At 43.3% G+C, this 23,949-nt stretch overlaps 1 protein-coding gene, 1 long non-coding RNA gene and 1 pseudogene across 2 annotated transcripts; all 3 read right to left on the reverse strand.

The window, feature by feature from the left end:
* Window positions 1-4,193: 4,193 nt before the first annotated feature.
* LOC136476539 (uncharacterized) lies at window positions 4,194-6,606 on the reverse strand. Its single transcript, XM_066474416.1, has one exon. The coding sequence runs from the start codon at window positions 5,247-5,249 to the stop codon at window positions 4,701-4,703; it is 549 nt and encodes a 182-aa protein (XP_066330513.1). The 5' UTR covers window positions 5,250-6,606; the 3' UTR covers window positions 4,194-4,700.
* Window positions 6,607-13,377: 6,771 nt separating this feature from the next.
* LOC136476543 (uncharacterized) lies at window positions 13,378-16,473 on the reverse strand. Its single transcript, XR_010763644.1, has 3 exons — window positions 16,145-16,473; window positions 15,882-16,004; window positions 13,378-15,403 (listed from the first exon to the last, which is right to left on the reverse strand). It is a non-coding gene; the product is annotated as an uncharacterized lncRNA (long non-coding RNA).
* Window positions 16,474-17,204: 731 nt separating this feature from the next.
* The window catches only part of LOC136476526 (protein GAMETE EXPRESSED 1-like), a 31,332-nt pseudogene continuing 24,587 nt past the window's right edge, over window positions 17,205-23,949 (reverse strand).

Genomic DNA, 23,949 nt, shown 5'->3' on the forward strand with positions numbered 1-23,949 from the left:
TTTCTATGTATGTCTTTTGTGACAGTCCTAATACCCCTTTTCTTCTATCTCGATGAATCTCGATCCCTAGAACGAACGAGACTTCACCAAGATCTTTCATATCAAGTTTTGAGGACAAAACTTCTTTGTCTCCTGTAGTAGACTGACATCACTACTAGCAAGTAAGATATCATCCACATACAGGACAATGAAGATAAACTTCCCATTCTTAAACTTTGCATAGACACAATTGTCCTCTACATTCTCTTTAAAACCCAAAATTCTTTATTGTCTAATCAAACTTCAAGTACCACTGTCTTGAAGCTTGTTTTAATCCATAAATGGATTTCTTTAGGCGGCATCCCATTTGCTCTTTTCCTTCCATGACAAAACCTTTCGGTTGTGCCACGTAAACATTTTCCTCCAAGTTTCCATTGAGAAATGCCGTCTTTACATCCATCTGATGTAATTCTAAATCGTAATGTGCCACTAATGCCATTATGATTCTGAAAGAATCTTTACACGAGACTGGAGAAAAGGTCTCATTGTAATCAATCCCTTCTCTTTGCATAAAGTCTTTTGCCATAAGTCGTGCTTTATATCTCTCTATATTCCCTTGAGAGTCAAGTTTTAATCTGTAGACCCATTTACAGCCTACTATTTTGGCTCCTTTAGGAATTATTTTCAAATCCTAGTTTTTATTTGCATTCATTGATTTCATTTCATCTTCTATGGCCTCAAGCTACTTTGATGAATGATCACTTCTCATGGCTTCTTCAAATGAGGTGGGATCATCCTCCATTTGAAATTCCTCAGTGTTGTACACTTCATAATCAGTAGGAATAGCTAATTTTCTAACTCTTTGAGACCTTCTAGGGGCCTTCACATTTGGCACATGTTTTGTTTGAGGCTGTTGTTGCTCCCCCTCATGTGTGGCAATAGGTTCTATAGGATCCTGAAGAACAGGTTCCTCATCGTCATTCATTGTTGCCACAGGTGGGATAACAACAGGTGCTGGCACCATAGTGTCTTGCACTGTCGGTGCAGCGACAGTAGGTAGTGAGAAAAATAGCTCATGAATCATTGGAGTGGGCGCTTACATCCGCTTCACTTCAAGGTCAATTTCTCGAGCTACCATGCTCCCCCTCATCAATTCATCCTCTAGGAAGACAGCGTGTCTCGTTTCCTCAAACTTTCTATGTCTCTCTAGACAGTAGAAAACGAAAACCTTTTAACTTTTCTGGATAGCCAAACAAATGGCAACTTACTGTTTTGGGATCTAACTTCCTAATGTTTTGGTTAAATACTTTAGCCTCAGCAGTGCTCCCCCACACACTCAAGTGGTTTAGTGAGGGTACTCTTTCTGTCCATAACTCATACGGTGTTTTGGGCACCGACTTTCTTGATACTCTATTGAGAATATAAATGGCGGTTTTAACGCCTCTATTCACAGGCTCAACTGTAAGGTGGAGTAACTTATCATACTGCGCACCATATCCATTCATTGTACGATTGTGTCTTTCAGCTACTCTATTATGCTGAAGTTCGCCCGGTATAGAATACAGGGCTACTTTGCCATTCTCCTATAAGAACCCTGCATAAGGTCTAGGAACTTGGCCATATGGGGTATGCCGACCGTAGTACTCCCTGACAGTCAGATCGGACTATCTTTATCTTTAAATTACGTTGGATTTCAACTTTTGCCTTAAATATCTACATTTATCCAATGCTTCTGTTGTTTCTTTGATTGGATAAATGTAGACATAACGGGAGTAATCATCTGTGAATGTTATGAACGAATCATTACCATCCACACTCTTTACAGGAAACTGACCACAGATGTCTGTGTGAATAATCTATAAAATTCCTGCGCTTCGTTTATCATCTTTCTTACTTTTCTTTATATATACTTTCCTTTTATGCATTCTCTGCATTGTTTTAAATCTGAGAGCTCTAATGGAGGAAGAATATCATTCTTAACTTGTCTTTCTATTCTCCCCTCGAAATATGGCCTAAACGATAGTGCCATAATTTCGACGACGCATTGTGAGCTCTCTTATGCCACCATTTTCAAAGTGACTCTTTATCACCAGCTGCTTTATCAGCTGGGTAGCATATGTCTTTGAAGAGCAGTGAACTGACTCTTTATTCTATTGAGGTATTCGGTGACTGTGTCACACACTGGGATTTAGCCCATAATTGCAGGCTCAATCGTGTTCTTTATCACAGTCAAACATTTCTTGTTGGTAGTGACCCACTTCCTATACTCAAAGTCATAGGACATCTTTTGGGATTCAAAATCTCTTTCTTTAGTTGCCTAATCGGCATCATTCTCTTTTGTCTCCCAACCGAACCCAAACCCTAACTCACATGGAGAAAGGGAAAAGGGGAAAGCCATTCGGATGAACTCCGAAAAAAAAGAAATCAAAAGAAAATGAAACCTAACACAATCGGTTGAATCCGTAGAAAGAAGCAGATTCAAAAAGAAAAGAAAGAAGATTCAAATGCAAATTAGAGAAGGGGAAGGTCGGATTCCGAACCCTAACCCTAGAACAAGCCCATCAACCTCATCGTCGCCACTGCAGCGCCACTGGACTTCATCTTCATCGCGCAGGACGCCTGCTACACCGGCGTCCACGTCGCTGCGGTGAAGCTCCGAAGGGCAAATGAGCCTTCCTACGGATCTATGGTTACACAGAAAGGTACACAACGATCCTAACATTGGGGTTTCGCTTTTCTTTTGATTTCTTTTCTTTTCTATTTATACCAAATCATTCTCTTCCCCTTCTTCATGCGAGTTAGGGTTAGGGTTCTCAAGAACCCGATTCGGTTTTGATTCGAGATCGAGATGGGGATTTGCACTTTTCTTTTGATTTCTTTTCACGATTTTGATTCCGATTGGGATGAGGATGGGTTAGTTCATCCGAATCGGGTTCACTGTTGTTCTTCCCCACGGTTAGGGTTCGGCTTCGTGAGCCGAGGGCCCTTCCTGTTCACCCAGTTAGGGTTAGGGTTGGGGAAACACTGTACTTCTTTCCTTAGATCCGAACTGGATCTGTTCTGTTCTTGCCGTGCGCCGGTGAGAACGGCGGTGCGGCATCTTTTCCCCCCGTGCGGTGGCAGTGGTGACCGGTAGACAGTGACGTCCGCCACCCCGATCTCTCCAATGTAAGGATCGTTGGTGTGCCTTTCTGTGTAACCGTAGATCCGGGTAAGCCTCCTCGCCCTTTCCCTTTGTGGCGTAGCAGCAGAGTAGACGCCGGTGTCGAGGCAGCTCCGGCTCGGTGGCGAAGTCCGGTGGTGATCCCGTGGCCTGCAGAGGCGAGGCAGAGGTCACGGCGGTACGGTGGGGCATCCCGTCGCTGGCAGCACTGCTTTAGATCGGTTTAGGTTTTCTCTGTAGGTGGGTACGACGGCTCCGTTGAACCTCGTAACCCAAGCCCTGATCTCCACCTTACCTTTTATATGTGCTGTGCGACAGGGGCCCACCAACCGTATTAGGGTTGGGCTCCTCCGATCTGGGAGCAAAGACAAGGGTCCAATAGGCCGGTGGAGATCAACTAACAGGAGGTGGACCAGGTGGCGGCGGCGGCGGGGAAGGTCCAGCTCTGGAGAAGAACAGCGTGTGATTTTGGAGTATTTTGCAGAGATGAAGTCGGACAAGGGGATGGAGTATTTTGCAGAGATGAGGGAGAAGGGATTTGTGCCATCTGGAGGCGTGTACATGATCGCTGTGTCAGCATTGGCATTGGAACGAAGGTTTGCTGCTAGATATGTTGGATTGCGGTAGGAAGCCAGAGGAGATGTGTCGGGCTGGACGAACAGAGGAGGCATTTGAGGTGCTGAAAGGGAGGAAGCGAGTGCCATTGGAGCAGAGGATGTACTCAGAGGGGTGGCTTACCTAGCACGAGCCACAACACTGGCTGGATTTCTGGGTGGAGTTCCTCGTATAACTTCATGGAGTGATGTGCTTCTGATGACAAAATTTGACACCGCACGCGTGCAGCCATGAACTCAGAAGAGAGGGTTCAGTCTGGGACCTGCAACAAGCCTCGCCTGAGAGAACTCCATGAATGTGTAGTAATTAGCTAGTTAGGCCTTGTTTAGATGCCATCCAAATTCCAAGTTTTTTCACTCTCTCTCCATCACATCAATTTTTAGCCGCTTGCATGGAGTATTAAATGTAGGTAAAAAAAATAACTAATTAGAGCATCTCCAACAGTTTGGCAATTTTCGTTTCCCAAATCTTGTTGTTTGCCAACTCCCAAAATAATATGGGGAGGAAAAAAAGATCTAATCTCCAACAGTTTGGCAAATTGCGTTTCCCAAAACCCAAAATTGTGGACCCACACTGTGTTTATGTAGTAGAAACATTGAGTACCAGCACCTATGAGACAAGGAGCAGAGCACGCAATCTTCTACGTCCTATCCAGCATCATCTGCCGGCCACGAGCAGCAGCTAACGTGACAAAGCAGCAGAGTACAAAATCTTCTCTGTCACATCAAGATCTACAGGACCATGCACGTTCCCATGAAATACAAAATCTTCTCTACCACACAAGAATGCAATAGCAAGCATATATGTATAAATAAAAGGTTCTTTCAATCACAATGCCACAATAAAAGGTTGTCTCAATCACATGTAAATAAAAGGTTCCCTGAAAACACAAAAAAACAAATGTTTACTGATTCCTCAAATTATTAAATAACATGAACTAAATTTAATTTGCCAAACGCGAAGCGATGATCTTCTGCTGCATCGTCTCGTAGTACTGCTTCTGCAGCGGAGTGAGGGAGCTCATGTCCACTGACATTATTTCTTTTTCCTCTTTGATCAAGTCTGCTTCAGCTTTTTTTTCTTCTAATGTGAGTCGCTTCTTCTCTAGCTCAAGTGAAGCCAGGAACCTCTCCTCTTTCTTCTTCTCTCTCTCCATGTCAAAAGCCTCCTTCTTTGCCCACATTTTGTCCAAAGCCTCCATGCAAGTTTCGCCACCTCCTTGCCTAAGAGCTGCTTTTGCCTTCTTCACACCCTGTGGCCTTTTCCTTGCTTCGGATTCTGGAGCTGCAATCTCCGTGACATCTTCAGTGTTTGTGGCTTCTACATTCCTTGGCGTCGAGTCCATGTTAACCTTCTGTTTTTTCTTGCCTGCTAGCTTCTCATGCTCGGCCAGTTCCACCATCTTGGCTTTCCACTTGTCTTGTTCCTTCAATTTGTTCCAACAATGTATAAGAGTAAATGTCTTCTTGTCCTTGTCTAATTCCTTGTACATCTCGCATGCGTCTGAAATATGTACATGTTAATTGTCAATGTATATATCTTTTCAAATGAACAAATACAAAAAAAAAACAAATGAACCAACGTGGAAAACAAACCTTGTCTTGGATAGTCAATCCACTTTGATTCCTACGCTCAATCGCCGCGTAGCATGAACAATACTTGTTCACTTGAAACTGAATTGTCAGCCACCTATGCATAATGGAACTCTCTGTCCTGACAGCTGCAGTTGTCTTGTTTTTCTCAAAAAAAGCATGAACTCTACTCCAAAACGTGGAACGAGATTGATTGGCCCCGTGAATGGGATCTTTGCTAACGTTCAACCAAGCTGAGCATACAACTAGATCCTCCTTCGGATCAAAATTTTTTGTCCTCTTAGACAAACCCTTTGTACTGCGAGGGCGTTCAGTACCTTGAGTTGGCTGCACTTCCACATCTACTTGTTGAACTTCAGAAGAAAAGTCATGAATATCATAAGTGCCTTGTGTCATCGGAAAGGTGAGGTCGTCCAAACCAGCAACAGCAGCATCATCTCCATTGATCATGTTCATCCAGATTCCACCACCTTCCATTTGAATGAATCTACAAAAAAAAATGACAAATGCGATGATTCAGCAGACAACAATACCATTTGCCGGCCACGAGCAGCAGGTAGCAGAGTACAGTAGCATGCACGACAACAGTACCATGCACGTCCTGGCAATCTTTTTGAAAGAATATATATGCTGGTTGTATCAGAATTCAAGCCACGAAGAAACATTTGGGTATCTGACGAACATAACAGAACTGAACTGAACTAAATTGTACTTCGACATATATGACAAATGCGATGACAGAAAGCAGGCAACAGCAGCCTTTCATCCTAGCGGAGTAGCACCCAGTGGCGGCCCAGCAGGCCCTATAGAACCCTAGCAGCCGACGACGTGGATCAATCCTAGCGAGAACCCTAGCGCGCAGCCGCTGTCGTGGATGAAGGATCAAGATCGGCGATGGGAAATAGAGGGAAGATCGTACCTGAATCCTAGCGAGAACCCTAGCGCGCAGCCGCCGTCGTCGATGATCTGGGCTTCGCGTCGAGGAAAAGATGAAGACCGGCGACGGGAACAATATCTTCGCGTGGGACGGAGACAGGAAGAAAGTCTTCGCGCGCGCGGGAAGGAGGCGGCGGCGCGGAGAAAGACCGATGCCAAGCACGGAACCCGCGCGTATATTTGCGCGCTAGACAGGGAGATATGCCAAGTTGGAAAAGATGGGGAATTGGGATGCCAAACTGTTGGAGAGGGTTTTTCCTTAATTTGCCAAAAAATTATGGATGGGGAAGGCATTTGCCAAACTGTTGGAGATGCTCTTACATAGTTTAGTTGGAAATCACGAGATGAATCTTTTGAGCCTAGTTGGTCCACGATTGGACAATATTTGCCAAATAAAACGAAAGTGGTACTATTCATCAGGTTCAAAAAATTTGCAAAGTGAACAAGGCCCTAGTCGTGTTATTTAATAAAACGCTGTAACTGCGATGCTGCTCATTTTGCTACCTGAATCTTGCTGTTCAATTCCCTCTCTTGTTCTGTTCATGCAAACGCTGATAGAGGGCAGTATGTGCTACTGTCTCCGTTTTCTGATAGTTAAGAGGAACATGGCTAGTTTCAGCATGCAATCACAAATGCATGGCTGGTTTTAGCCCCACCACTTAGTTCGACGAAATGACTTAAAGGGGTAACCTTACCAATTTAGAGAAGATGTGTCTGTATCAAAATAAACCAGGTAACTAAACACACTCCGAGGCTAGCCAGGCTAGCATAGTACAGCCAACCAAACAACCAGAGATTGGTTTGATGGAAGCAGACTAAGATTATCCAGGCTAGAATTCGGGCTAGGCTAGAAGTTGGTCGGGAAACCAAACACACCCTTTATTTCTGGAGCCTGGCCGGCTCTTTCCGTTCTGATTGGTGTGTTTTTTCTCTATAAAAAATTGTTGAGCCTTTTAAAAAAAATCGTGATATTTAATTGAATTACGAATATTAATTAGTCCTAATTATACCCGGAAACGTTATCAATTACGACTCGTTAATGCTGTGGTTAACTAGTCCGACGCGGACTAATCGTGGCTTATATACATACCTAATACCTAATAATGGGCTGCGCATAATCCTTCGATTTTCGTCATTATTATCGTATATCACGCAGGAGAGAGAAGCAAGAGCGCGGCAAGCCGGCAATCCCATCATCGACAAGCGCCAAGAACAACAAGAGGCATGGCTGCCGCCGGAGCCGCCCCTGTGGTGACCGGGCAGCAGCAGCAGCAGGTAGAGGCGGCGCTGTTCGCGTCGAAGCACGAGGAGCTTCTGTCGGAGGCCCGGGCCGTGGCGCGCGAGCACGGCGTCACCGTGTGCACGGTCGCGTTCCGCCCCGACGGCACCGCGGTGGCGCACGAGCTCATCGGCGTCGCGCGGGAGGAGCGGCTGCGGGGCATGGTCGGGCGGGCGGTGGCCAGGGACGTGTCAGCGATGGGCGCGCGGGAGGTGGCCGCGCACCAGAGGCAGCTCCACGCGCTCAGGGCCGTCGTGCTCCGCGAGCTGCAGGCCAAGAAGGCCGCGGCGGCGGCTAAGGACGACGCGGGCCCGGGGGCCAAGACCAAGAGGGCGCTGGAGCAGCGGGAGACGGACGGCGCCGGCGCCGCCGGTAACGCCGCCGAGAGCAACAAGGCCAGGAGGACAGAGTGACAGACTACTAGCTTAGCTTGTCCACGCATGGATTCTAGCTCGATCCGTCGTCGAGTTCGTTCATCGACGATTCATCATTAGTTGGTTCTTTGTATTATTTTATTGGCACATTTGCATTATTCTTTGATTCATTGCTGTTAGTATTGATTAATGTCATAATAATACGCTTCGTTGTCAACGAGTTGTTGGTTTTGAACGAAGGGATAAAGAAGAGGACAAATAATCCTCGTTTTTTTTCTTTTTTCTTATTAGGAAAAAAAAACTCGACATGATAGACCTTTCTCTAGGAATAGAGAACAGACCCAGATGAAACTCGGCTTCAACTGATGGACGCCGCGCCCCTTCGGGCTTCGGCGGCCTTTCCAGCTTTCGGCCGTTCCAACAAGCTGAACACCGTCAAATCGAGTCCCCACGTCGCCCCGTTCCGCCTATTTTATAATCTACACTATTCAATTTGTTTTTTCAGTTAAAATAGTATTTTTCACTCACAATAATTTAATCAGAACAGTATTTTTCAGCTAATTCAGTCAAGTTTCAGCAAGCCAAACAGAACCATAGAAAGATATTGGTCCGGGCATTTCTTGGACATATTTTTCCTTTCTTCTAGACTTAACTATCCGCACCTTCTTTCTAACTAGGTAGCGTGGTCGTGCGTTGCTACGGGCTAGCTAACATTTTATACTAAAAACACACAGATCGCACGATAAGATAATAATACTATAAAAATTAAATACTAATGTTAAAGTGACATTTAATCCAAAAAAACAAAGTGTGTGAAATTAACACAAGTCACGAAGAGCGTGGCGTCGCAGGCTCACAAACTCTACTTTATATATATTTTCCGTGATGTGGCTAAAATAATATTTCATATTGATCGGAAGAAATCTCCGATATTCATTTCTTTCGTGCGTCAATAAATACCAATGTTGAATATCTGGACTCGGATACGAATAGATCTAAACCCTCTAAACGGATTCGGTCTCGGATACGGTCGAAAAATATCTGTACCGTTTTCACCCCTACTCATAACAATGCCTAAATAAATGGATTACAAATTACATCCACCAAGGTTCATATGCAATAGATAAATTACATCCGCAAGGTCCATAGCTCCAACAAGTTAGAAAATAATAATAATAAATCCAGAATTGAAAATTAAATTGTCTTAAGAATTAAAACAAACTAGAGCAGTTTTGCTGAGCCGCTAGTGGTCATGCTTGTCTGAAATGAACCTACATGCTGATCAACAGTATTTGACGAAACGGTCTATTTAAATGGCCACAGGATACACCGTATGTTTGAATAAACTGTATGAGTTTGATAGCTATTGCTCCAAAGCCCTGCAAATGGTAATATGTCAAAGAAAGTTAAGCTTCCAAACTAACAAATATGCATTAAGGGAGAAAATACAAATAGTCTCTGTTAAAACCGGCAAAAAAAAAAAGAATTGCAGTAGGAGCCACTGGCTCCTCCTGATTCTAAAAACAAGTTTGAGACACATGTATATACAGGCTTTAGAAACAGGTTTTCTTTCACTTTGCTGGCAAACCAGTGCAGCTAATAAAAAAATAGATCTGCAAGGTCCCTAGCTTCAACATGTTCTGCATGGAAACAGTGCAGTTATGCTGACAACACCACGTGGCAACCATGAACTGCAAGTGCATACAACCATAGGCAAACAAATTATCCAGTCTAGGGATTCAGCATGTATGAGATGCAATAATTCAAGATAAAACTTATTCTTCTTTTTTTGCACTTCAGTAAGGTTCCATGTCGGCAGCTAGAAAATATGATCATAAGAGAAAAAAATAGCTACTTATGTATGACTCTGATGGCACTTGTGCACACAAGCAATCAAGATGTTTGGTTTGTTGGGCACTGCATTGAAAACTGTGGTGGTTGATTATACAGGATAAAACATTGAACAGTGCAAGTGAATCGTTAAATGGAAAGAGGACTTATTAGGACACTAAACTGACTTATTAAGACACATAACTTCAGGCAATCACTTTAACCATATTTGTGTTCACAGCTCAATGACCTTGCAAACAAACCAAAACAATGGATCGGAACTCATCTATGACATAATGGGCACCTTGTAACCCAGTATACTCAGATAGGATGTAGCTTAATGTCATCTGGGGCTTCGAGCACAGATGTAATTTTCTTCATTTATTTTTTGAATGAATGGGCATGACATGGTTCAGATGTAATATAACATCGAATTACCAGATGGAATCAACAGATAGCATTACATATGATTCGGAGAAGCGTTGCATCATATATGATTCATGTATAAGATAACTTCGAATTTTTGACAGGCCAAATCACACGTTCAGTCTTAGACTACTGCATAAAAAATGGTCTAGGCCACTTCACTACACTAATCAGCTATATGCTTTCAAGATCACTATCTACTGCTAAACACTGATCTCATGGGCTTGCTATTGCCTCTAAACTGTGCTACTTGCCATCATCCCTACTATTGGTTGCATGGAGTTTCAGGGTCTCTCCTTTTTGTTCACCAATAAAGCCTAAACTGCACTGCACATTTATAGGGCTGCATCACCACATGAACGCTACTTTCTTGTCTGCACTAAACTACTGCATTCTTCAGGAGTTTCAGTGCATCATCACTGATTTGTTATAGCACAAAGGATAAGAAAAACTCCTGGCCTGCTATAGCACACGATGGCATCTCATGAATATTATGCTGACAGCCAATGAATCTCACTACTGTTGTTGATGACTTGTATCATGTAAATCCTGCAATCTGCACATTCTTCTTTCTTCCCCTCTTTTACCGAAGCCAATTATTTTCCTGACATCAATCAGTGAAAGTGCATGCTCTCTTATGAGCTGAACATGGCCTATACATTTATCAACGCCTTGTAATCATGTACCTCATGGGCCTAAAATCATCCTCAGACAGCTGCAATCTGCCACCTACTCTCCATCATCTTCTCCCACACATCTGTATCTTGGGATCTGACTTCTCCTTCTACATCAAACTACAGTCACAACTCTGTTGTGCACCCTCCTAAGATGCTAGGGCTCTACTTGCTTGCTATATATACTGTAGTCTATCATTTCTTCTCAACTAAATCTTCTTGGCTCTCAAACTGCGACTCAAAATCTCTCTTTCTCCGAACTCTTAAATTTACTTGCTTTCACTGAACATGACAGTCTCACAACTGATCAGACACCACTCTACCACTTCTATTGCTCTTGAAATCTTCTTCAGAATACTATTATGTAAAGGGCTTCTTTGATGAAAGCCTCTGAATATTGATCTTGTGACAACCACCATTTGCATACATGCCGGTCTCCAATTCTATCACTCCTTCACTCACACATCTGCACTGCAACTACTAAGGAAGTAAACACAGCAACACTCTTTTCTTCAACACTCTTTTCTTCAGCTGGAAACTCTCCGACTTGCATCTACTGAATTGCACTACTTGAACCACCTACACTAAATCTGCCCATTTCTCCTCTCTAATGCAGTACAGTGCCTCTGCCTTCTCATGAAATTCAGACTCCGCCTACTTTCTCTGAACACACAAGTCTGCTAACATATCAGGTCCACTACTCTATCAAACTATCACTGCTTTGATCACTTGCTGCATACGGTAAAATACAAAACAAGATAATATTTGTAAAGAAAAGTAATTTTGACTAATTTATTTACAATAAGAGGATCATGAAAAAGTAGCTTAATGATACAACATACTCCTATAGTATAATGACGACCACAATACATGGCAATCTCGCAGGACAATTCTTGTTCTAAGTGTGATAACACAAGACGGTCAGCATTTGTTTGCTAAATATATCAAGATTGTTGAATGAATTTCATTTTTTTAAAAGATGAGAACTTTATCTAGTCCCCACTAAACCAATCTAATCACATATGTACATTCTCAGAAAACTAAACTGTTTGTTGTGATAAATGACATCAGTGTATCAATGCTAACCATTGATTCATCCTGTAGAGTTTACAAATATAAGCCATGACAATAAAATTGCAACAATTCAGGGCAAGTTTAGTTTATTACCTGCAGAAAAGTTCTTGCATTCCCTGTTTTTCAAGGTTTAACTTCAGTGAGAAATTTATCATTCTTTTCCTTGCCTGCCTACACCAGATTGTTCAAAAATAAACAAAGATCAATCCACAAGACATTTTGCAGTGCGGAGATAAAATAAATACACCTTTTATGTCATGCCAAAGAAATATAGTAAACAGATTGCATCTATAAATCCAGGATACCAAATATACAAGCTAAAAAAAGGCTAACCCTTAGAAATCAGCATACACCAAAATATCAGTATAGGTTTTCTACAGAAAAATCTACCTGGCAATGCACAAGGAAAATAAAATAATAATTGGACCAATGTCCAGAATCCAATAATTCAGGTGTACATATAAGAACAAAAGATATGCCCATAAATATGTTCTGAATTTACGCTATCTAAAAAAATCCTTTCTTTGTAGCTTTATCATTTGTTCGCAATCCAATTAATAAAACAACAAAGTCTTATTCCTTGTGTGTAAACTCTAGCTTTGTAGATTAAGAACACACAGTGATGGCCCTATCTACTGGTAGAGGCTATTCAATCAAACCAAAATACATTATCCTAGATAGAGGATGTAGCCAAGGCCTACAGATTTGAGAGGGGAGGGAGAGGAAGACGTGCATCACCGTCACTGCCAGGAGATGGAGGAGTCAGCGCGGAACTCTTGCGGACAGTGGTAAGCTTGGAGGGGACCGGACGCCAGCTGGCTTGCACGGAGCAGTCGACGGCAGCCTTCCCGGCGGCGACCGTAGTCACCGACAAGTCCACGGACTCCTATGCGCTCTCTTGGTGGGCGGCCAGGTCAAGGCTGGCGCCCCAAGATCCATAGAGTGGAGGGCGGGCGATCGTGACGGCTGGTTGCGACGGGCGCTGTGGGGCAAGCATGTCAGGGTTGGCGGAGCAGGAGGAAGATGATATGGAAGGGGAGAGGAGCGAGATGCACAACTTACTAGGTGGTGGTGGTGACGGCTGGAAACGGGCGCTGCAAATGCGTGGCGTACGGGAGGCGGTGATGAGAGCTAGCGGCTTCTGGCGATGGGGATGAGGCCGTCGCGAAGCGTGCCGCCCGGCGTCGGTGGTGGTGCTGACGACGGAGGCGGCCTCGCCGGTGGCGTCCAGCGACGACGTCGTGTCCGAGCCTAAGAAGAAGCAGGCGAACCGAGGGCGGGGAGAGGACGATGCGGTGGTGGCGGCACAGGCGCAGGGTCCGATAGGCAGCAGTGTGGCGTCTAGAAATCTCTCTTCCCTTCCCTTCCCTTCCTTTCTCTTCCCCGACGCGCGATCGTAGGCTTGGGTGGACCCACCTGTGCCGTGGGATCGCAGGCTTGGGGGGTGAAGAGGCAGACCAAAACAAATATCGCACAAAAAAATGTCCACGCTTTGTTCTTTTTAGTTGTAGGAGATTTAAGTAAAATACGGAATAAGGGATGGCAATCTTAGTGGCTATTGGAATATCTGAGAAGTTCAGAAAGTACTACAAGTAAAAAAAATGCACTAAGAATTAAGGGACAAAATAGCATCTTGACATAGAGTGCAATCAACATGGCACTGGGCCAAAGAGATCATACCAGAGGTCTGAAACCATCGCATTGCATGTGCATGTGCAAAGCAAGTAGCCTGCAAAAACTGACAGAAACTTGGCAACAATTTAGGAACTAAGCTAATATATTATGAACTAAGCTAATAAAAATGGAACCACACAGATCCCTAGTTGCTAAGTAGGGTACAATATGTAGTACACAATAAGCAGTCCAATATCTGCATGCCATGGAGACTTCCATCTGTGCTCGTGGGATCGCAAGGGGGAGGGGCGGACCGACGGAGCGACGATTGTCGCACGAAACGGTGGTCTTACTTTCTTTCTTTTTAGTTGTAGGAGATGGATTAGAACTCACCACAAGCGCTAGTCTTACTTGAGAGTTCTAATCTACAGCCTCTGTCCTAAAAAGAACATAATCTAGTTTGTCATCAATCGTACAATTTTCAGATTTAACCAATTTACTAGGAAAAAGTGTCAACATTATTTATGATACTAAGTAGGTATATTATAAAAATATATTGTATCATGAATCTAAATAATATAAGGTTATCTTAGCTAGGTGGAGCAAAGCTGTAATATAATGTTGTACCATACTTATTACTACTTTATATTTCGTGATAGGTACCAAATGCTTTATTAAGCTTGAAAAGATGTTCTCCAAAACAGTGAGGGTTGCAATAGTGACATAAATATTTTGAAGCATGCATGGCTTTATATGCTTTCATAGGTGTATATATATATGCAATTTCTTCAGGAAACTTCATGGATTTGAAGTTTCAGACTTTCAGCTAGTTTTTGACGTTGCCATCATCATATAAGCACAGATAGCAGTGCATAACAGTTATTAAACAGCTATTTTTGCGAGAAAGTAAACAACTATTAAATAAACTTCACTTGGTAGTGCAAAAGTATTGCTGCAGATACAGACATACTTGCAGCAACATGTACAGAACAAAAATCAAACAAATGCGTGGTTAAGTACTGACCTGCTCACTTGGTAGTGCAAAAGTATTGCTGCCTGCATATATTCCTTTGTCAAAAATAAGTGTGGCTGAAATGACAATATGAAATAAGTGTGACTGGTTTATTAATAGAGATATCTGGCAGTTGGCTGCAGCTAGAAATAATTAAGGATTGCAGTGTACAGATAATTCTCTGACTGGTTTTAATGTCTCTGTTCATTATGTGTAACATAAGCCATCTAATGACATAACTAAAGACTGCAGTAACACTTGTTGGTATACTAATGGGATAGTCATACCCTTCCAGTAGTAATCGTATAAAAAGTTCGACGCTACATGACTGGTTTTAATGGAATGCATTGAACATATATTTAGGCATCAGATTGAATTATAAAATAGAGAGTAATCACATTGCAACTATGATGCTAAAATTGGTGCAGTTCGTTTGCATGACTCGGTACCTATCTATATCAATTATATATTATACTGGAACGCAGGCTATATTGTCTTTGTTTGGTTATCATAATATGACTAAAATAGAAAAGGAATGTATTCACTTACTAAAGAATGCATACAGCCCTGTAAGGTCAATTATTTATCACAAGAAGCAAAACCTAAAAATCCAATATGCATGTATAGCTTATTTTGCCTTGATTAACAAAAAAAATTGTATATGAAATCCAAATTAGAACTCATATCCAAGATAGGAAGGAAAAGGGAGAGAAATGAAACAAACCTGTGGCTGCTAGGGTTGCCGTAAACTTGCTGCTGATTTGTGGACTTCGCCACCCCAAGATTAAGCAAGTAACAGAAGGGGCGAAGGAGTATCAAATTTCTTTGTTCTGGCCTGTCAAATAGTCATGCAAGATTGTGTAATGGAAAAAAAAATCAGAACATGCTCTTTTAGGTCTGTATCCCTATACTGTGGCGATTATGAGCAGTGAGCAGTGTTCTTTAGTTTTACTCATTATGAATTCAATCTAATTTACACAAGAACATAGTACTTTTTTCCTTAAAAAACAGAGTATTTTTTTTGAAACTTCAAGAACAGAATACTGTAACACCAGAATCATATTAACTTGCAAGTCATGCAGGCTAAACACTATCAGTAATTTCTGTATAAATATTCAGGTGATGCAGCACCTATTCAACTTTTTTCACAAGTACAGTACTTCAGATTGAGAACAGATGAACTCAACCTAATTTGCACACAAGAACAGAGACCTGTGATTCCTTGTTTCCAAGATCTATCTAATCTTCTATGCTGTTGAAGGCTTGAAAATACCACACAAGAACAGAGCCTAAATTTGCACAAGGAAACTTGCCTGTTGCTTCGTCTGGAACATGGTGTCGTAGGCTCGTAGCTGGAGAGGAAGCGCTGAAGCAGCTGCCATCGCCGGCGGATTCGTGCTTTGGTCCTCTGCCTCCGCCCTCATCCTCCTCAGAACCTGAAGCTAAGTCGCCATCAGTAGCAGACATCGGCCCCGGCCAAGTTGCAGCAACAGCAGCCATGGTCGTCGTGCCGTCGCGGACGCTCAGATCTAGAGATGTCGGGCTCAAGTAATAAGATAAGGGAGGAATCAATCACCTGAGATGCAGATGGCGGTACCTCGAGGAAGAAGATGGCATTAGGGTCATAGATCTTCATGCCCTCGTCTACCATGAGGAAGAAGACGACGGGTACGGCAACCCTGACGAGTGCGCAGCGGGGACGACGTCCACGTATCGCTGCGTCTCGCTGTCCTAGAAGATGAGCAGAAGGCGGCGCGGTGCACGAGGGCCGAGGGCAGGGAGGGAGAGGCAGCGTCGGTGAGCTGCTCCCTGCCCGTGGCGATGAGCCTAGTGGTGTCCTTGCCCTCCATGAGGGCGAAGAGTAGGTCGAGGCGGTCCTCCACCATGGCACCGACGGAGCCCAGGATGCGGCTCATGTCGTCCTCGGTCGGGAGCGCCCTGTCGTGGCCTTACGTCGCCCGGCGGCGCCCCATCCGCCGTGGCCTCCCAACGCCTGGAGGCGGCGCGCCTACAATGGCCTCGCGTCAACCGGCGGCGGCTAGGGTTACACAAAGGCCGAGGAGTCGCGTGGGGGGCAATCGCGGGCGAGGGCACCAGGAGGGGGGGGGGCGCGGGCCGGAGAGGCGTCGGGGCGAGGGTTGGGGGACTCGCGGGATCCCAAGCTTGGAGGACGTCCCACCTGCCGGCGCCGCGGGATCGCAGGCGTAGGCAGACGGACGAACCAAAATAAATGTCGCATCAAAAAAATATCAACACTTTGTTCTTTTTAGTCGTAGGAGATATAAAATGAAAAACAATAATAACACACATCTTCCTCTTCGGTCTAAAACAAAACAAAACAAAAAACATCACTGAAGCCCCTTGGATGGAAGCAGGAAAATTGCAAAATGCTAAATACCACACAAGATTTCTCCACCATAATTTTATTTCAGAAAATGGTAGCTTCGTCAAAATGTGTAAATAAATTTTCGTCAACGAGTCGTGGTCTCCTCGCACTGCACAGACGATGATAAGACTTGCCACTAACATTCTTCCTCAGACCCCGCATAGAGCGGAAGCTCTCTGCACTGGGTACATCCATATGACGCAGCACTCAAAATAGCTCTTTTTTCCAAACTAAAAAACCAGACCGCTGCCTACTTCCGTGGCCGCAGATTGTATTTCCGGGAGACAGACGCCGTGATGGAGTTCTCGCCGATCTCCTCCGCCACAACGATTTCGTTGCGCCTTCGGGTTAGAGGCGACCGCTCCGCCGGCGGCAGGACGTATGTTGGGTCCATCTTGCTGTCCACCTCGTCTGCCAGCTCGTCGAAGACCCACGAGTAGTCCCTCAGGCTTTCCTCCCCCTCCGACTCCGAGCCGTACGACAACACCCTCCCGCCGGCGTTTTCCTCCAGCGCCCGGACCTTCTCCACCAGCGTCTGGAGCAGCCCGTGGTTCAGCACTTCGTAGTCCCTGAATGGTAAATAAAAAGAAGTTATAATTGCAGCGAAGGCCAATCACTGAGCATGTGGATGTGCACTGTGTAATATTGTAGCAGAGGCCTTTGTTTACCACTTACCTGTAGGTGAATACGGAGTGCAGGATCTGAACAGTGGCAGCGCCGAGGAACACCATTCGGACCAAGAACACCTTGGACATGACCCAGAACTGCTTGTCGAAGTCGTCGGCGCCGACTTTGATCAACCCAATCTCCAATAGAAGCGTAATGCACAGACCTGCCGGGGGCAAAATGTTAGCCAAATGAGCATTCAAATTAAATTTAATTGATGATAGGTTTTCAATTTCTGTAGTGAAATCATACCAAAGTAGAGCTGGCCCCGGATGCCGAACGTTTGCTTTGCGCTGGTGAGCATGTAGACGAGGAACACAATGCTGCAATAGAAGAAGAAGGCCTTGATGAAGCGAGACTCAGCTAGAATGGCATTGTGCAGGATGTACAGCTTGTCCAGAGCAGCAAAAATGTTAGCCTGCTTTGCTCTGAACTCTTCCTGTGTATATGAAAAAAAGTTCAGTAAATATAAGCGAACATGTAAAGTTAGTCATATTTTCAAAATCAGATATAAGAATGAACCTGTGCTTCTAGTATGGAGTGAGAATTTTGATTGAGATGCTCATGAGCTTGCTGGATTTGTTCTTGCCGGGACAGTAGCTCCTCTTGCTGACGCTGGCCAAATTGTGCAAATTTCTGAATTGTTTCCCTGCCATTGATAACTTAATCAATATCTTTTTTTTCTATTAGACGTGCCACAAGCATTTGTCAATATTCAAGAACAATACAAAAGGAACGGTACATATGAATATCATAATACCTGCTTTCTTCAAGAGCTTGTGCTTGAAATCTGTGGAGCTTATTCAGTCCATCCATGGCCTGGTTCTGTCCATTCAGTAGCTGCTTTTGGTTCTCCACTGATTTGCCAGCAACACTCCCAATTGATAGGACTGAAAACACTTCTGGGCGTAGATGAGTGGGTAAAACTTAGCTTAATGGAAGACTTGGTGATGTACTTCACCATGCGCAGCCACGGCCACGGCGCCACCGCGACATGGCCACTGGAGTCGTAGTAGTAGGGGAAGCAGAGACGCCCCCGCTAGGTCGTCGTAGGTAGCAACAGTGCGGGCGCGGTGCTGGTGACGGCGGCGAAGGCGATGGCGCTTCCCGTCGCTTACAACTTCCCCTTCTAGATCGGATTGGAGTTAGGACATCACGGTGGGGCGCTGGCGGCTACAGTGAACCTCGTGTCGTGTGCCCCAGCCCCCACCGTCCTTTTATGGTGCTGCGCGACGGGGCCCATCAGCTAGTAGAAAGGCTGAGCGCCACGGATCAGGGCGGGCATTCTCCCCCTTGATCTCACCTTATGACTTAAACTTAACTTCATTTTTTTCCCATTCTATCACAGATCAGTGCATAGAGCGTGCCTCATCGTCACGGTCAGTTGCCATTAGATTTATCAGCTACGATGCACCTCTCTATTTTGAAACAGATACTCAACTAGGTCCTTAGTATCAAGAAATCATAGATTTTTCCGTAAACCCATGTTGACTGTGTGTTCTCTGAACGCACTGGGTGGAAAACCTTTGGTAAGCGGATCCGCAAGTACTTACTCGGTACTTATGTGCTCAATACTTTCAAAATGATTCTGAATTTTCTCCTTTACAACATATAACTTAGTGTCAATGTATTTGACAGCATACTTGACCTGTTGTTTTAGGAGTTAACTTACTTTAAATGGTTATTGTTGTTGTCTACAATTGTTAAATCCGGGTACAGATTCCCTTAACCTTCTTTTGCCTGTTCCTTAAGCCTCATGTCAAGCTATACCATATACATCACTGATGACACCACAACTATTTCTTTGGAGCTTTTCCACAATAATACTCCAACTGCGAGTGTCAACAACAGCTGTGGATTTCACTACACATCTCGCCAAGACCTAACATTTATACCCTCAACTATTTGAAAGTACTTGTTCTTTCTTACTCAGCATGAGGCCTATAATACTTTGCAAAATTGCAAGACATTCTCAACTCTATTTCAGTGATCTATATCTGGACTGGACTTCTACCAAAATATCCCAGATACATAAACTACGTCAGTGTAAGTTCTCACTTGTACTTGTACACTCATCAAGCTTCCAACAGCTGAAGCATATGGAAACATGTTCATTTGATCGATCTCATATTGGTTCCTGGAACACTTAAAGTTCCCCAAATCTATTACCCTTGAATATAGGAGCAGGCGTAGGTTTACTCATATGCATACTTTATTTCTTTAGAATCTTTTCTAAGTATGTCTTTGCGATAGTCCTAATACCCCATTTTCTTCTATCTCGGTGAATTTTGATTCCTAGAACCGATGACGCTTTACCAAGGTCATTCACATTGAAACTTGAGGACAGAACTTCTTCTCCAATGACAGATTAACATCACTACTAGTGAGTAGAATGTCATCTATTCACATGATCTGAAAAATGAATTTTTCATTCTTGAACTTCGCATAAACACTATTGTCCTTCTCATTTTCTGTAAAACCCCCAAACTTTCTTATTGTTTTCATCAACTTCAAATACTATTGTCTTGTGACTTATTTTAACCTATAAATGGATTTCTACAGGTGGCATCTCATACGTTCTTTTTCTTCCACGACAAAACCTTTGGGTTATGCCATGTAAACGTTTTCATACAAATCCCCATTGAGGAATGTCGTCTTTACATCCATATGATGTAACTCTAAATCGTAATGTGTCAATAATACCATTTTGATTCTAAAGAATCCTTGCATGAGTTTAGAGAGAAAACTCTCATCGTAATCTATTCATCCTCTTTGCGTAAAGCCTTTTGCTACAAGTTGTGCTTTATATCTTTCTACATTCTCTTTGGAGACACATTTTGTCTTATAGACCCATCAACAGCCTACTGTTTTGGCTCCATTAAGAATTACTTCTAAGTCCCAAACATCATTGGTATTCGTCGAATTCATTTCAACTTCCATAGCTTCTTGCCATTTAAACGAGTGAACGCTTCTCATGGCTTCTTCAAATGAATTTCTTTATTAACTTAGACTTTATAGTCATCAGAAACTGATTCTTTGAGACCTTCTGGGGCCTCAGCTACTGGTACTTTCATATGGGGCTGTTGTTGCTCTTCATTGCCAAGAGACAATTGATTCTATAGGCTCATGTATAACAAGATCCTTGTTTACATTATTTATCTTCTTCGAAGAGCTAACAACATGTGTTGTATTAGTCATACAACATCAACAGGTATGGAGAAACTTATTGCTCCTGCATCACTGGAGTGGGCACGCAGTCTCTCTTCTCTTCAAGTCTTAGGTCTCTACATACCTCTACATATCATGCTCCCCCTGATCTTTTCATCTTTTCTAAAGATAGTGTCTCTTCAAATATCTTATTTTTGGTTTAATCTGTTAAAACCTCATATGACGCTTTAAGCACCACCTTAACTTCTTTGAGGCTGACTACGTTATCTTCCTGTCGAAACTTTAAAAGGTCTAGAAATTTAGCTATTTTTTGCTTAGGGTTATCATTGTTGTGACCGTTTTACTCCTCCAATGGTCGCATTCATCTTAATTAATCTTTATCTCACTCTTAATAAAGAGTATCTTTCTTAATTGATCTTTATCTCACTCTTAACGAAGAGTATTTTTCTTAATTGATCTTAATATTCTCCCCCTCGAAATATGGCATGAACTTTACTGTCATAATTTTGAGAACTATTCAGAAAACCTGTGAATGAGGAGACACTTATAACTTACTTCATTCACATGGATTATGTCATATAAACAAAGTTATTTCTTATCCGTTTAGGAGTACACTTTTCTTATTTCACTTCAAGAACTCAATGAGGTCTTTTATTAGTAATACTTTTGCAAGTCATGCTTGCATCTTTTCTTATCTTTCGGTTAGTGTTTACCATGACGATGTATTTCTATTATGCCACAGGCAATACTAGGACAGCATAAGAGCTACCCAAACTTCTCTCGCTATGTGGGATACAAAATATGTGAATCATCATAAAACTTTTCTCGCCATGCAGGATTGACTAGCATAAGTACTACGTCAAAACTTCTCCCCATACGGAATAAATCTATACACAATTTACTGTAACGAAAACTTAGTCATGACGACTAAAATATTCACTTATTTCTTCATTTTCGAATTAAATCTTTCTGTTGGTTCTAATTTAATCAGAAAATTATTACACTAACAAAAAACCAGTCCTGAACTGGCTTGGCTCAAGCCTTTTCATTTACATAGCCCAGCATTGCAGCCCGTTGGCATGCAGCCGAGTGATTTCGTCGGTAAAATAAATAAGGTGCTTCTGCATCAATTCTACATCATTGTTGGGCAGAAAATAGAATTAATGCATAAAACTCATAAAATCAACTTGAAATACATATAACTACTCTTCAAAATTAAATTCTCCCATTGATTCAAATTTAATTAGAAGATAATCAACATCATTGCAGCGGAAACTTAATAATGAAATATATTCTTTTAGTTCATGAGCATTTCTTGGTCCTTATCTACTCTCTGAAAATTTTACCATGTTGGTGTAAAATTTTCCAGAGATTTAAACTTCAAACTTAAATTTGTTATAATATTGTCATCATCAACGTTGGTCGGAAAATGATAATACCATAATCTTACTTAAACAAAACAGACTACTCCTCTAATTTAAATTTTCCTGTTGGTTCCAATTTAATTAGAGGATAAACATAATCATAATTTACTAAATATAACTGCTCTTCAAATTAAATTCTCTCGTTGGTTCGAATTTAATTAGAAGATAAACAACATTAAACTTTGTAGCGGAAATATGAGAAAATTATTTATCTACTTTTCAGAAGCATTTTACTTTACTCATCTACTCTCCGAAAAAATTATTCCGTTGGTTCAAATTTTGACAGAGATTCAAACTAGACAAAAAAATCTTCAAAAATTTGCTTCTAAAAATAATACAACAAAACAAAAATCGTCACTGTGCATTTGGGCCGAAAACACTCACACGCTGTGCGCTGTCGTAGCTCAGCAGCGAAAGCCGGCCCAGCTAGCCGCGCACGCCACGTTGTCCCCGCGCGCAGGCCACAACCTGAGCCTGGGCTGGGAAATCACTCGCCTGCCTAGGCTGAATCCAGCCCAAGTGTTGCTGGCTGTTGATCTGCATCCGACGGTCGTCCGCACTTCTCGCCCGAGTAAAACCCCCCGCTGCGACCGCTCCCGTAGAAACCCTAGGTCCATTTGTCACTTTGCTTTCTCTCTCTTCCTTCCTCAGCGCCGCGGCGGAGAGGCGGGAGGCACAACATAGTTCCGCCGCCACCGGTCCCCTCGCCGGTGAACTCGCTCGCCCGAGGCTGAGTGCGCCATCGTCGAGCGGTCTAGGCGACGGTTCCCTTGACTCCGCACGGTTCCACTCCCCGAACCCTAACTCACTCCTCTCTCCCCATTCTCTTTCTGAGCGGCTCAACACCAAGCGAGTGAGCGTAGAGAGCCACCTGAGTGAGCCCAGGGTGGAGGGATGGTGGCGCCGTCGCTGGCCCCCTCACCGGCGCGTGCGCTCCCTAGCGGGTGAGCGCGTCGCCGTCGAGCGGCCTAGCCAAGGTGCCCTAGCACAGCCGCAGTACACCGATGCGAAGGCCCTTCCCGGGGTGATCCGGTGAGTGGAGGCAGGTGAGGTAAGCTGCCTCCCTAGCCCTTCCCCTTTCCCCTTGATCTTCTTTGTTTGGATCTTCTTTCTTTTCTTCTCAGAGTTGGTCTAATTTAGGGTTAGGGTTAGGGTTAGGGTTAGCCTATAGTAGAACCGTCTAATCTAATGCCTCCTAGGAGTGCTCGTCTTCCATTAGACACTAAGCACCTGAGGGAGCACACCAAAGTACTCGGTTCCGTCGGGCACACCCCAGGGGAGAACCCGAAAATTCACATTTTTGCCATCAGGATCACAAATGAGAGAATAAAGCTTACATCATTCTTAACCATTTCTTACATCACTTTACACGTACACCAGAGTATAACATTTATTATTATAACAGCGGAATGTAATCATATTATCAGAGTTATGAATAATTTAATGTACAGCGGAATATAACATGTGATCAGAATTATAGCGGAAATAAACATCTATTAACGACATGACAGAGTATTGATATATAAACTACTACAACAGGTTATGAACTTTTATTTATAAAAACATTTGGTGAGAGTTATAAATAACAACTACGATCGTAGCGTAAAGGAATCCTCGCTGAGCCCACTAGGAGGTATCCACACACAAAGGTCAGCTCTAGCATCCACCTGTTACCTGCAACAGGGGGAATAAAATCCTGAGTACTCAATTGTACTCCACAAGACTTACCCGATAGGA

The sequence above is a fragment of the Miscanthus floridulus genome, chromosome 8 (assembly GCF_019320115.1).
Source record: "Miscanthus floridulus cultivar M001 chromosome 8, ASM1932011v1, whole genome shotgun sequence".
In the NCBI taxonomy this organism is placed as follows: domain Eukaryota; kingdom Viridiplantae; phylum Streptophyta; class Magnoliopsida; order Poales; family Poaceae; genus Miscanthus; species Miscanthus floridulus.

Coding starts and splice junctions, on each gene's coding strand:
- LOC136476539 (XM_066474416.1), bottom strand. CDS start 5,249: ATGTACAAGGAATTAGACAAGGACAAGAAGACATTTACTCTTATACAT.